The 14,801-nt window shown below is 37.4% G+C and overlaps 2 protein-coding genes across 5 annotated transcripts; both read right to left on the reverse strand.

The window, feature by feature from the left end:
- Window positions 1-1,357: 1,357 nt before the first annotated feature.
- LOC147281191 (RNA polymerase II subunit B1 CTD phosphatase RPAP2-like protein) lies at window positions 1,358-5,769 on the reverse strand. The gene is made up of 6 exons (XM_086248001.1): window positions 5,005-5,769; window positions 4,078-4,830; window positions 3,796-3,983; window positions 3,394-3,657; window positions 1,999-2,157; window positions 1,358-1,708 (listed from the first exon to the last, which is right to left on the reverse strand). Exons 1-6 carry the CDS (start codon window positions 5,630-5,632, stop codon window positions 1,604-1,606), a joined length of 2,097 nt encoding a protein of 698 aa, XP_086104127.1. The 5' UTR covers window positions 5,633-5,769; the 3' UTR covers window positions 1,358-1,603.
- A 600-nt stretch (window positions 5,770-6,369) lies between these two features.
- ERMO2 (Sec23/Sec24 protein transport family protein) lies at window positions 6,370-14,668 on the reverse strand. 4 transcript variants are annotated; one of them, XM_086247722.1, is made up of 14 exons: window positions 14,543-14,668; window positions 12,354-13,526; window positions 12,131-12,269; window positions 11,303-11,493; window positions 10,691-10,798; window positions 10,389-10,592; window positions 9,958-10,189; window positions 9,372-9,521; window positions 9,108-9,264; window positions 8,650-8,777; window positions 8,243-8,565; window positions 7,967-8,155; window positions 7,079-7,319; window positions 6,370-6,845 (listed from the first exon to the last, which is right to left on the reverse strand). In XM_086247722.1, exons 2-13 carry the CDS (start codon window positions 13,461-13,463, stop codon window positions 7,086-7,088), a joined length of 3,165 nt encoding a protein of 1,054 aa, XP_086103848.1. In that variant the 5' UTR covers window positions 13,464-13,526; window positions 14,543-14,668; the 3' UTR covers window positions 6,370-6,845; window positions 7,079-7,085. The 4 variants fall into 4 exon arrangements, with proteins under 4 accessions (XP_086103848.1, XP_086103851.1, XP_086103850.1 ...); XM_086247725.1 differs by having other exon boundaries at window positions 6,370-6,848; XM_086247724.1 differs by having other exon boundaries at window positions 12,354-13,523; window positions 14,543-14,651.
- Window positions 14,669-14,801: the final 133 nt, after the last annotated feature.

The following is a 14,801-nucleotide window of genomic DNA, read 5'->3' on the forward strand; positions in this document are numbered from 1 at the left end:
GACAGGAAATATTATTATTATGATAAATGAGTGACATTTATCCATCCTGATAAGGAAAACTGAATCCAATTTAAGTGATAACCACTAAATATGAAGTAAAATTTCCCACTTTTAGACCACCAACGTGTCTTTAGAAAAAAAAAAAAAAAAAGACAACCAACGTGTCTAAATCAAAGACACTTATTGATGCTAATTGGTCAAAACTTAATGAACAAATATGAAGACTATTAAGCTCGCAGGTTGCTCCAAGCCGTGCTGTTATATTACTCCTTATCCTAATCCACACCTCACATCCTAATACTAATAAATTTGATTAATCATTTAATATAATTGTTTGCTTAGTGTGTGGCTGGTTGATTTTTTAGGATTAGGATTCAAAAAATCGTTGGTTTGACAGACGAATTACGTGGGAAAATAAACCTTCTTTCTCTGATTTTCAGCATATTTTTTTATTTTTCAATGGATTTACATTTTTCATTAATAGAATTTTTTTGATGTAGTAAATAATAACTTTGGGTGTTCACTCTTTCTTTGTTCGTTCGACTGATTTATAGGATGGGAGCGGTGACTCCTATTAGCCTCTTTCACTCAACAGCTATATTATACTTGACAGTGGTTCCATACTCTTAAAAAGTTGGATTCGTAGCTAGTAACGACATGAGAAAAAAGTCTGAAATAGTCTATTTTATTTGTTAAATTGCGAGGAACAAAAAAAAGAGAGAGAAAGAAAGAAATAGAATTCCAATAAAAAATCTTTTTTATTATTTTTATTATTTTATTTTTTACTATATCCATATTCATAGGTATCCCAAATTATGTAATTAGTAGGATAATTCAATTGAAAATGCTGAAAAATTACTTACTTTGTACCTAAGTTCGATTCCCTCCTCTCCTTTAATAAAAAAAAATATATATATATACTACATATACCATCTTTAATACCAATATCAATCCTCAAAGAAAAAAAAGTCAAAAACAATTTAATTTCTGTAAATATTTAAAAAAAACATGTACAATGAACCTTCAAACTCCTACCAATTTCATAAACAGGGTGCCGAACTGCCATTGTCATAGTCAACCTTCAAAATTATTGTTGAAATATTAAGTTTACACATTTATTGCAGTAATCATCACTCCCACTTATCTTTGACTGTACTCCATTCTTGAGTATTGATTTTCTTGTTTGATTTAATTGTATACTTGATTATTTTTTTTAACTCATGTTTAATTATTCATGAGCTGATTGTATTACATTAGTATTTAGATTAAGAGTTTTTAACTTAAAAATTAAGCTTTGAAGAGGTTCAAATAAGCGCACTCTTAAGTTCTTAACAAAAAACAATATTAATAAATTAAATACAAAAAAAAGCTCGTATTAACCATAACCATAAAGATTAAGTATCCAAATAATATTGTGACATTTGAGTTAAGTGACATTTGATTTAGAAGAATATAAAAGAAGAGAAAAAAAAAAAATTATATTTACTAGTGACACACATGCTTAACACATGGGTATTGTTTAGTTCCTCCTCCCAATTTCATAAACAGTCAACACGTATATCGTCTAGGCACAATTTCTGACGCGGTTCAATAATCCTTGTCATTAAGCACCGCTCTGAGCTGAGAATCGAGGTGCTCGGCCAAGGGGTATTATGAGATCCTTCATAACCTCATACTCTTCTGCACTAATCCGGGCACCATCCAGCACCTGTTTAGCCAACACCAACCCCACAAGTACAGCTTAACGATTTTGTTTAAAAAAGCCAGTGAATATCAAGTATATAAAACTTAAGATCCACATTTATGAGGTTCATTATGGACACAGCGATCATCAACATTATCATCATTATTATTAGTCTATGCATCCTTTGATGTAGCTGATAAGAAAATCTACGACAAATTTTTTGTCTGAAGCTTTTTTTTACTTCCATCTTTATTCTCATTGTATATAAGATAAATATGTTAAGAGACGGAACAAAAAGTCTTGGGGGTCCTCACCTTGTGAAACAGCATCCTTCTATTTGTCATGTGTGGAGTAAGTGCAGGGATCCTACAAACAGAGAGACCCTCGATGAATAGAAGAACAATCGCTTGCCACTGTTTCATTCTGAATGCTGGTAGCGCGTCAATAAAAGACATTGTATCCAGCATGCGGCCCTACAGAGAAACTTCTTAGTGACAGCACACCAAACAATAAATAATCCAATTAAATTGGCCGATAATAGAATCATTATACAAATCAACGATTATGTTTATACAATCACAAAAATAAGTTGAGATTATCCTATTGTATTGGAATCACAGGGAGTGAATATGACCAACATGGTAATCAATAATCATTATCCACATGTAAATGGCATTGACAAAGTATTTAACTGCACTGCAGGGTCTCTTATACTGATAATCATGCCAATGACATAGAGCCTATGATACCACAGTACTCAGTAGTATAGAAATTCCCCAATAAATATAGATAAATAAGGATACATGTCAAATAACTCGTGGGTAATATTTCCGAGTAACTGAAAAGGGAAAAATTCATCTTTTCCCAACCTAGTTTATCTCACATCATTTGATGTTCTGACAAACATGCCCACAGCTATGACTATGTTGTAGACTCCACTGAAAGCAATTGGAGACTGGAAATGGAATTCTCATGGATGACAATAACTGCTTGAAAGCATCCATAATACAACCCATGATTGTAAGGGAATTATGCATTCTCAGAAAAGAAATTCTCTGCATGCTTAATAGAACTTAAAACACAAATGGAAGTGCTTATGGAACAGCATGGAAACTTGCTTGTATTCCCTCAAAAATTCATGTTTAGTATGAATTTAATATTAAAGCAATAAACTTAAGCTTAAACACCTGAAAAGCACCTAGAGCGAAATGCAATGTCCTACAAATCCCAAAGGCTTCAAGTCCTGACGGCCCTTTTTTTTTTTTTTTTAATCTGACAGCATTTTTCTTCTATTTATGTTATCGAGCTTTCTTGCTCCCATACTTTCAAGATAAGGGATCTTACAGTCAAGACCTGCTGTGAGCATGGGAAAGCAACACAGAGACTGAAAATAGAGAATTTTATGTGGGAAAGTGATACAAAGGCCTGAAATAGAAGATTTTATGTGGGAAAGTGACACAGAGGGCCAAAAAAGAGGATTTTATGTGGGAAAGTGACACAGACTCCCAAAATAGAGGATTTTATAATACCAACACATATAAATGTTTCAACTGAAGGTTATAAAAAGGATGTGACTGGAATGCTACACACCAAGATCACATGACATTTTTTTTTTACCACATGACTTTTTAAATTGACTATAAGGGACCAAAAAATGCAAGTCCCTTATCACAATTGAAACAAAACACAAAAAGGTTCAAAATCAATACCATTCCTTGCTCTAAACTAGATACTGGTGTTGCAAGCCTGAGTTCGGAAACAACTCCTGGTAGAGCCCGAGCAAGGGACTCGGCCAGAGTTTTCTTGATTTCAGAAGAGCGACCATCTGCCAAGACAATCTTATGGGGATACTCTCTCCCATTAATAGAGAAAAATTCTTCATGAAAATTTTCATCCCTCCCATATATATAAGCTAATGTAGACGATGTTATCCATGTAAAGAGTGCATCCCACATTGTTGCAAATGGTGATAACTGAAATACATGAAAGGTTGAATATATAATCAAGCATAAATCTAACATAAAGAAACAATATCAAAATGGTATTAAATTTAAACCCCCCCCCCCCCCCCTTCCCCCTCAAAAAAAAAAAAAAAAAAAAAAACCTCTTACAGTTAAACTGAAACCTTCTGGCGGAGGGTCAAACCAAGAATCCTCAGAGTCAAACAAATCATATTGTGGATTTCCAGGCTTTCTTGGCCACTTCAAAGGAGCTTGTTCTGGTTCAAGCATATCAACATCCATAGGTTCTTCATCCACACCATCTGAATGTGGCAATATAATGATTCCAGCTTCTGACACTGATATTTGAGAGGACAGATTTTAAACTATCCAGTTCAACAAAAATATAATTTATTTACCAATTAAATACACTCGAACCATACAATGCCATACCAGCATCATTGGCAGATTCTCCAGATGCAACAGCTCCAGATGCCTGGCTCAATGCCATGGCACAGGCTTCCGCTGATTCAATTTGTTCATTATCTTGCGTGTCTGAGCTATCTAAAACATCAGGACTCCCTATTGCATCTTGCGCTTCTCTAACCTCACTCATATTTTTACTCCCAGTGCTATCAATCTTCTCATCAACCCAGGAAATAGAGCAACCAACTTTATTTGCCGCTGAAGGTTTGTGCATACTTCCAAATGCATCAGGATCTCCTATTTTACCTTCCATCATCTCTCTCACCTCACAAAGATTTCTGCTCCCGGTGCTATCAATCTTCTCGTCAGCCCAAGTAACAGAGCGGTTAAGTTTCTTTGTCACTGAGGGTTTAAGAGAGGATCTCAGTTTCTCACCCTTCTCAACAGTTTGAGAATTATCTGAAGTTGAAGGCAACTCTCTAATGCCAACTTCATCTTTCTTGACAATTTTACTTTTGCCCCCTTTTGATTGTCTAGATTTCGTTTCAGTATCATTAGGAACATATGATATGTTCAATAAAGTGAACTCATTCTCCAAGTCTGTACAACCAACTGTGCCTTGTGATTCTTTTAATTTAATATCAAAACCATTCTCCGCCACACTTGGTGGATATTTGGACACACTATATTCATCACTGGTGATTATAGTACTCATGAAATCCATCTCATTAAAAATTAGATCTTTCCCTCCACTCGTCTTCGTATCTTCACCTTTGTACCCTACAATATGCAATCCTTACTCACTTTAACGAACACTTACAGGCAAGAACAACAATATACAACAACCTGAGCAAGCATTAGACTAGACTCTTCAACATACATACTATTCAATTCTAGCAATAAAAGAAACTCACAAGAACAACACACCCCATATAAAATTTCAAGCACACATACCTTCTTTTTTGCTCTTTTTGGAACCGAATGGATTGGAAATCCTCTCTTTTTTCGGAACATAGCCTTCGATAGCATTAGAGGGACCAGGCCAGTCCTCCAAGCCCAAATCCCCTACATGGGTTTCACTCTTTTCTTCAATCTTCAACCTAGAAATCCCCAAATCCCCAATCTCCCCCAAACCCCCTACACCTTTATCGAAACCCACATTCCCAAAATCCCTCAATACCCTTTCAACCTTGCTAAAATCCAAGACATCACAACTCTCCTCGTTCAAACCCTGAGCAAAAGCCTTGCTCTCGATAACACAGCGTGAGGAGCAATACATGTAGGTCTCATGGAGGTCGTAGACCTTGTGCTCCTTGAGTGAAATTCGATAGCGACCCTTGCGGGGACGAGATGATTCGGAAGGCAAGGCATTGGAGCAGAGAGGGTAACCACAGAGGTTGGCTATGGAGCGCTCCGTAACGACGTCGTTGTAGTTGGAGCGAGAGAGGACAGACCCAGCTAAGTAGAGGTGGTCTAGGTTATTGATGCCTTCTAAGAGTGCGAGTTGGAGCTTGTACACTACGTCTTTCACTGACCTTGGTGGTGGTTGCTGTTGCTGTTGCTGCTGTTCGTTCTTTCCCATATTGCAGAGAACTGGCTTTTTCGGATTGTAATTATGGTTTTGGAGATTGGGGGTTTAGGGTTTTTCACTTCTGGTAAATTGAATTGAAATTTGGAATTGAAACTCTCCAACACTGACTCTCTCTCTCTTTGCAGAGGAGGATTATTTATCATGTTCAGTTATTCAGTTGAGTCGGCGGGTATTTATATTGTTTGGGGCTTGAAATTTAAGCCCACATCAGTCCATTTATGGGTCTGCTTAGTCAAACTGGAGCATCAGGCCCAACCGGTTCAAATCAAACCACGCTTGGGCCGGCTCATTTAGCTAGTTATTTTTACAAATTCTTGAGCCCAAAGCTTTTATTTATTTATTTATTTTTAATAAGGAATGGGAGAATGGAATTTGAGATATCTCCCATCATTAGAAAAGAAATACCACTAGATTGGAGTGTTTTTTTTTGTTGTTGACAGAACCACAAGATTAAAGCTTAAACGCGTACAAATAGGAATTAGGGAGTATTAAAGTTAATGTTTTTGTAACCCAAAATAAGTTAACAACGTTTTATTCTCTTAAAAAAAAAGGAAAAATTACCAATATTAACAATATTTTTTGTTAGAAGCATCCAGCAATTCAAAGGGACAGAAAACAAAGAAGCTAATTATCAAGGTTGGATTGATGCGTGAGCATTCTTGAAAGGATAGTTTTGTAGTGATATTTTTATCATAGTGGAGAGAAAAAGACCAAAATAACCTTTCAAGTATCACGATTAAAATGTAACTACAATATCTCAACAAAATCCAACAAACTTTGTAAGCATGGTGTCACTTGTCCCACCACCTTTCTGTCCTCACTAAACAATCACAATATGGAGGGGGAAAAATATGGAAATATAACAAAACAGGGAAATCCCTAACAATAGATTAAAGGAAGATTATCACATACAAAAATTTTATGAGTGTTTCTTCTAAGCGTGAAAAAGGCGGCACAAGATTTTATCACAACAGTACATCTCCTTTGATTATTGGATCTTGTGATGAAGTAACAAACTGTCCAAAAATATCTGCATGCATAGTAACCGCCTATTCTTCACTCAACCAACTACGCTGAGGAAAGGGGAAGATCCCATAGCTGAATTCAAATTATTCATCATATTGAACAAATGCTCCATCACTTTTTTCTAGTAAATAATGCTCCACCACTTTACAGATGAGGCATGCCAGCTTAACAACACATCCTGCTACATTGGAAGTAAAAGAGCAGTCAACAGGGACTCATCAGCACAGAGTTAATTTTGATCAGGCACAGAGCTGATTTACAAGCACATGGGTTGTTTTGAATTTGGATAAGTGACTTAGAACATAGTCATTGTATACCATTTGGGATACGTATTTTGAATGTGAGCATTTCATTGTGAAGGAACCTCCAAAAATCAAATAAATGCCAAAATGTAATGCCAAAAATCATTACCTCTATATTACGGATTTTGCTGGACTTGCCGGTGTACTTGTATTATCCAATCAACATAACCATTGGTTCCCCCCATCTGGTCCTCAACAAGATTGGCAAGTAGAAGATGACCTTCTCGGGGCTGCTCACCTTGTCTTACAAGATGACACAGTTGATAATATGAATGATCACTTTCTCTAAATTTCTTAAGTATCCTCATTAGCTTCCTTGACATTTCATTATCACGCTCACAAAGGGTAACCTGATTAGCCAAAACAAAATGAGAATGTAGTAGAATAGAATACTAACCAATGCCAGTTCCATATGTAGCAGGTAAAGGTAAAGTTAACTCAAATAAAAATGGGCAACAAAGAATTGTTGGGACAACCATATTAGAAACGTCAAGAAAGGTCCAGTTTATGAAGAGCTCTCCAACAATATCTAAACCATAGGCTGATCACACAAAAACAATCGAATGAACTTCTTACAGTAAAATCATAGAGCTAGTACTGAGTCATCCAAACGATATAAGGACTTTACAGTGATGGTTATATACTAAAATGGTATAACCTAGGGAAGTAAAAGGGGAGAAGCTTCAGGTGAACTTGGGAAACCTTAAAAATTAGTCAGCTATGCATAAGATATATCAACAATTATATGTTCCTTGTAGCACATTGTTTTTGTAATATGGAGTCCAGGTGTAAAAAACTTCTGGGATAAATACAGCTGGGACCGAGACCAAGACATAGCTGGTCTACAGAAAACCAAAATATCAATATATCATATGGAGCAGACATGAACTCATCCACCTTGGTAAAATCCTAAACAGCCCCTAAGGAAATGCCTTGGCAAATTGAATTCCAATTTTTTTTTTTTTTTTCCCTTTGTCTTTAAAGGGATTTATCATACCTTTGATAACTCTGCTGCAAAGTCTGTCCCAAGTAAATTCTTAGCTATATCAGGTGGGAGAACTCTACCAAACCATAGAACAAGGCGAAACCCATCATCATATATATAAAGGCCTCTGGAATCTAAGCTCTCAGCAATTAGTGGTAACCTATTCTCATTGCTTTTGAAGTTATCAGCCCCAGCAGATGCCTACAAATACAAGAATCAGAAACAAAATTAAAGATCTTCGAAATGACATCATTATGGAGAAAATTCAAGTGCATGAAATGTTATTACCATCAAAAGATAATCATCGAGCCGTATTAAACTAGGATATAGGAGCTTCAGCAATTTTTTAACTGGTAGAGTCATCATTGTGTGCCCTGCTGCACAACGCTCATCAAGTGACACATCTGCATACCCTCCACGGAGAGGTGCTGATTTACAAAGTGCTAATCCATACAAAGGCAAGAACTTCAGAGACTCTGGATATATCATCTTCCCTCCCAGGCGGTGTTGTACAGCATAGAGATTTCGGAATTCTTTGAGGGCTTTGACAATTCTTAACTGCAAGGAGTTTCGAGCATCTTCCAACTTATGGGACAAAGTTTTTTCAATTGCTGCAATTTATTTCAGCTAAGAGTAAGAAAAATCAAGATTCACAATATATACAACATCACTAGCATAGAGTTTCAGTTACCCACCTAGTCTGGAAAGCAAGGTGACAATGGCACCAGTATCAGCCTGGCGATACATCTCTCCTAGATCTGTAACGACTGGCGCTGCTGCCGTATGTACTCTAATACGCCTTTCTCCGCAGGATGCAGTGTATCTTTAAAATGTTAAGGACACTTTAGTCATTGATAACCTTCACAATACCATTGCGGCATTGTCCTCAAAGAAACTTAAACTAGACAGTCACATATCCAGAACAAGTATAATGAATGGAGCAACTTTATTATATAACTCAAAAGAGAAATTGGGAAAAAGGTTATCAGAAGAAAGTGATGTTACACTGAAAATTGAAAGAGATGCAATCATAACAAAAGTAGTGTTCACAAATGACATTGACAGAAAGATATGTAAATAATCAAAAGAAAAACAAGCACCATACAGGCAAGTCTAAGTGTAGTTAAAATCAAACATTCAAACTGAAGGATACAGCAAAGCAACTTGGAAATATACTGTCTGAATAGTTAGTAACGTCTCTTCAAGAGATAACTGCATCGCAAATGCTTTATCACAATCTACAGCTGGAAGTGCTAATAAATCGGTGGACCTTAGCATAAAGTTCCCATGATAAGATGTAAAGCGGACCCCTAAAAGTATTCACAAGTAAAAAAACATTAGCATATTTCCAACACATGAAAATAACATAAGTATGTGTGTACACTTGGATTGTTATGGAGAATCATCAATAGCAGACCTTTTCCACATCTTATGCGCATGACTGCTTCCCAGGCAGTTTCCCTAGTAAGGTCTCTGGCTAACTCATGTCTCAACTTCTCTCCATGAATGGTTGATTGAAAATGTGGATAATAATACACCTGACCACCGGTATATTTTGCCAGAGTACCTACATTTTGAAGACCAATAACTGTTATAGCATACAGCTTCTATACACTTGTGACTCAAAACTTCTGCTGCATAGTAAATGAAGTTCATTAAACATGAGAGAGCATATATTAAACACAATAACCACCACGCCCTAGTGTGGACCTAGCATTAGCAGCAGGTTACAAAAACTACAAACAAGATCCTCAAAGTTTCAAAAACAAAAATTCAGATTCTTTCATCAAAAACATGTAGGAAAATCACTTACATGCAACAAATATGAGAAAACCATAGTTTAAGTATATTTCTTCAGAACTAAAAATTGGTGGATAATTTATAAGTTCTGAACATATTAACAGAGAGAAGTATCAAAAGAAGATCCTCCAATTTTCCAAAGTCATCTTGATCTTTGGTTCTGTAAAAGCAAAACAGCATAAGATAAAACCACATGTAAGTACCTAATGAGGCTATATCAGTGTACTTGTCACTGAAAGCATATACGTCCACCCCAATCTGGAACTTGGTAAATTCTGCAGCCATCTGCTTGTAGAAAGGATCTTCTGGTAGTCTTAATGGATGTTCTTTATCTGTTCCATAGACACGAAGATCATCTCCACGCAACTTTAGGCGGCCAACACCAAGAGATGGCAGCGTATTTTGAAAAATTAATAATTTTCCCCCAAGTTGGCCCTGCACAATTGCCCACGTGCACAGAAGTTAATGCAAAGTATATGAATAACCAAACTCTTAGAAATGCAAAGAGAAGTAATGTAATAACCACATTACTCAATGAATACAAAACCTAACACACTACCCTATAAAAATAATTGATTGAATACTTTATCCCAGGGCAAAGTTCAAAATGCCCTGTGTGGAAAAGCTAACACACCATAAGCATAAGTGAGGCTTTAAGAGCTGGACCAAAAGCAGACTCCACATTTACGTTGTCTTGAAACATGGATGGCAAGCTATCGAGGAAGGTCTCCACAACACTTCTTGATTCAGATAAATTGACAAGAAGGTCATCTGGCAAAGGGACAAATACGTCATCCAGATCTGAGACCACCATCATTTGAGGCTGACTCAAAGAAGACTGCAAGGGCAAAACCCACAGGAATTCAGCATATATGTTGGTGGTTGGATGAAACTGGAAAATAAGTTATGTCAAAAGGCAGTAAAAGAAATACATACCTTCATATTGTAAAAATGTATTGTGCTGTCAAAAGTTGCAAACCCAATTTGTGTTCTGGGGAAACCAGGCAGCTCATCCAAACATGAACGGATAGTTTGGGCCACAACCTGCAAAGAGGTCATTAATAAATTTCAATAATTCCAACAGAGAGGCAGACAGGGCCTTAAGTAGTAATTTATCAAAGATAAGATAAAAACACCCCAAATAAAAAGACACACAGACCCAGCCATTGGGTATATTCACATTTTGAAAGTCCTTTACATGAAATATTAACCAGACCACTGCAGACTTTATTACCAGTTGCAAAACCCTATTCTATCAGTGTCATGCAAGAGAATATGCCCTAAGCCAAATTCATTTGAGCCAGCCTAATTTATCATTTCTAAGAACTAAAACCAGATAACACGGATATGATTTGGTATATTAACAAATGTCTTATTTTCCTAATCTCAATCAAAGAACCTGTGTCATAAGCACTTCTGGACAATCTATGAACCAGGCATAATAATCCCCAAGGTTATGTACTTGTATATCAGCTCTATTTCGTAAAATAAACAGTTTTCCATGAATGCAAAGTTGAGTTTCTGTAAAACCTTAAAGGAAGTGTTTACCTCAATCATACCACTTTTAACTGCCGATATAGAAACGTCAATGAGGAAAAAATACAGTGGCGGCATAGGAGGCCGCACCATATATTCAGTTGGAGCAACAAATTCCACACTACCCTGTTTAAGCTCAGGTCGCTGATCCAAATCAAATCTTCTGCCAGTAGCATCCAAATGGGAAAAGTAATCGCCAGGAACTGAACAAGAAAGTAAATACAATTTTTCATCTTATGCCCCACAAAAATATTAAATAATATATATTTTCCAAAATCGTACAGCAACCCAGTGTAGTGAACTAGTTATTAATTTTAGTAACTAATAATAATGTGTCTAGCAAGAAAACTTGACCATGCATGCATGTTAAACCAGCTTTAAGCCCTTAACAATAAACTGAAGCTGTAGTCCATTCATCATATTGAAATCAGAACAGTTCATTATGGCAAAACTACTAAGAGTTGGAAAAAGCTACACTATCATGACAGGTTGCAATGCAGAATTATCTGCTTTAAAAAATATGATAATCATTATGCAAAAGTTCCAACATGGCTATTCTGAACAAATGAATATAACAACTACCCTTCAGACCATAAAGCAAGCAGAAATCTTCTGTACATATGTTGCAGAATATATTACAAAAACACCTATCTAGGGAATTATAGTTGACAATTATGAATAAAATTGCAGGCAACCTCACCTGCTTAAAGTTACCCAACCTGAAGATACAGGATGTTGATCTTAAGACAAATAATGTGTCCACATCCCTCATTCCACTAATTTGAAAATATATGTTTAATTTATTCTTTTGGGGGAAAGGAGAAGAGCTAGTCGATTTACCATCATTAAGTAGTGAGCAGATGTTGCAACGCCACTTTCTTCCAGCATCTGTAAATGTCACATATGGGTTCACATACGTCCGACACCTTCTACAGCGAATAATCCCGGCATTACCGAAATTAACAATGGGCACTTCTTCCTAAATAAGGAACAAGTAACAAGATAATCACAGTAAATTCCAACTTCAATCAATTTTAAAGATTTTGAATATAGATGCACTAACCCCTTCCGCAAGTGGACAGACAACTGCTCCCAGAGGTAAATGCCACCTTGAAGACAAAGATTGAGAACTTGGTATTGCACTAGTTGTAAGCCGTAGGAATCTAGGATTGCAATTCATGGGGTACAACTGAGCAAGTGATTTTGGCTCTACATCACCACCCAAAGGCCTTGGCAAAGCTTTAGGGTCAAGTCCAGGTTCAATTGATCCGGGAACAGATCCAATAGATAGTGAGCTGAAGTCTTCCGTCAAGGCTTGGACAGCACCAATGGGAGGTCCAGAGCCGGGATGTTGCATGTGGTCCCTTGACTGCAGACCCAGCGGAGCTGCAACTGGCGGAGGTGAGGCATAACCTCCTTGAGGAGCAGAAAAAGGAGAAGATGCTGCTGGTGGAGCAACTGAATAGCCTCCTTGATGAGTAAGAAATGGAGACTGAACCGGTGGGGCTTGTAAATCTGCACTAGGCTGCTTGCGGGCATATCCAGGAAAAGATGTCTGAACATTTGGAGGGGGAGCTGGGTATGACGAATCTGATGGAGACTGAAGAACATTCACACTTGGTGGTGCAGAATTTATGCTTTGAGGTGGAGATCCCATTGGCACAGAAGGTATATGCTGCTGCAGACGTGGAAATGATGCTTGACCTGCGGGAGGTTGGAATGGCATTTGACCGATAGGTGGACCACGTGAAGGGGGTGCTTGCGCTGTTGAAGGAAATTGTGGTGTTGGGAAACGGGAGTAAGGTCCAGCAGCCGGTGAGACATTTGACATTGGCGGAGGAGGCACAGATGGATCATTAAACCTAGCTGGCGGGGTAGGCCTAAAAGGGGAGGCCTGTGGTCCAACTGCAGGCCCAGATGATGAGAAAGACAAATTAGTCTGTGGAGCAACTGGCGGAGTAGGTCTGAAGGTAGATGCATCTGATCCAACCACAGGCCCAGACGATGAAAAAGGCGTCTGTTGACTGACTGGTGGAGGTCTGAAGCCAGAGGTCTCCTGTCCGACCACAGGACCTGAAGATGAAAAAGGCATCATAGTCTGAGGAGCAGCAGCAAAAGGTGCAGTGGCAGGTCTTGTAGTAAAATTCGGACGACCAGGATTTTCAGTCCCCATAAGTTCCGTTACAATCACGTGCTATTTCAGTAGTAGCAATGCCCTCATGACCTAGACCTGCTACTACATGCAAGAGAAGAGGTTTTATATATCATCCAAGAAGGATTAATATGTCACTACATCACAGCTTAGACTGACACTCATAACATTGCGGTATAGAAACTTATCAAAAGAATGAAAGGCACATTTAAATTATTTTATTCCTGGAGAGTACAAAATGTTGAGTAGGAGCCATGCATCAAACAAAACAATGAATTACTGCGGAATAAGCAAATAATGTAGTCGAGTATAGATCAAGACCGTCTATGTCAATACTAAAGCTGGTCTAGTAAGCATCCCCACCAAGAATGTGGTCCTTGAATTCATACTCTATAATTTTTAAAATTATTTGACTAGACACAAGCACCATTAAAAATCATACAACATTCTACTAAAAAAAGATCAGCAACAATCTTACACAGTTGGAACAGTTGGCCAAGGCCAAAACTCATCAAGTACCGCAACTCTAACTCTAACTCTCAACGGTTTAACTCCCACATATTGACAACACAAACAGTGCATAATGGATCATGGGATACTAATATTAATTATCCTTCAACAAATTATGAATCGAGTATGTATCAACAACGTGTAATTAATTCAGCTCACTACAAAATATTAACATTTTGACTGCTAATACTCAAAAACATAACCCCAGAATCCTAACAAATGCAATTACAACAAAAGAGAGCGTAATTAACAAACAACACCGACACAACGTAGCAGATCTTAATCATATAATCAAAAAAATCGAAAAGTAAGCACTACCCAAATCCCAATTTGTAGCTAATGTCTATAAAGATCAGAGAGGATACGAAAATCCCAGATGAAAAATAGAGCTGAATTTGCGAGAGCATGTGGAAATCGTATGTAAAACCCCAAAGAAAATCAGAAAGTGAAAGAGACCCAACTGGGATTGGTAGTTGAATTTTGGAATTTTTCTAAGACCCACCACGTGAAAAATAGCAAAAGGGCTTGTTAGGGTTGATTGAATCGGAGAGGCAAATCGAGATTCAGAGACAGAAGAAGAGAAAGCTTACATTGGTGGAGAGCGAAACAGAGTCCCTAGAGAGATTGACAACGAGAGAGAGACTGTTACTGGGTATATTTTTCTCGACCACGTCGTCCTTTTCCAGTATGAATTAGCACTCCAATTTGGGCTGGGCCTGCTCGGATCTTTATTAAAGTTAGGTTTTAGACCCAAAAAAAGTCGTTGGTTAGCTCAGTCTTGTTTAGTGTTTTCATTTTTTGTTTTTTGTTATCTTTCAATTCTAAATATAATTAGGACCTGTTTAGGAA

The sequence above is a fragment of the Dryas octopetala genome, chromosome 6, assembly GCF_963921425.1.
Source record: "Dryas octopetala chromosome 6, drDryOcto1.1, whole genome shotgun sequence".
NCBI classification, from domain to species: Eukaryota; Viridiplantae; Streptophyta; class Magnoliopsida; order Rosales; family Rosaceae; genus Dryas; species Dryas octopetala.

Coding starts and splice junctions, on each gene's coding strand:
- LOC147281191 (XM_086248001.1), bottom strand. CDS start 5,632: ATGGGAAAGAACGAACAGCAGCAACAGCAACAGCAACCACCACCAAGG. Junction 3,658..3,795: donor CAGAAGGTTTCAGTTTAACT/GTAAGAGGTTTT, acceptor CATGTATTTCAG/TTATCACCATTTGCAACAAT. Junction 2,158..3,393: donor CTAGTTTAGAGCAAGGAATG/GTATTGATTTTG, acceptor GTTTCTCTGTAG/GGCCGCATGCTGGATACAAT.
- ERMO2 (XM_086247722.1), bottom strand. CDS start 13,463: ATGGGGACTGAAAATCCTGGTCGTCCGAATTTTACTACAAGACCTGCC. Junction 9,522..9,957: donor CACTGATATAGCCTCATTAG/GTACTTACATGT, acceptor TTCAAAATGTAG/GTACTCTGGCAAAATATACC. Junction 8,566..8,649: donor CACCTTGCTTTCCAGACTAG/GTGGGTAACTGA, acceptor AATAAATTGCAG/CAATTGAAAAAACTTTGTCC.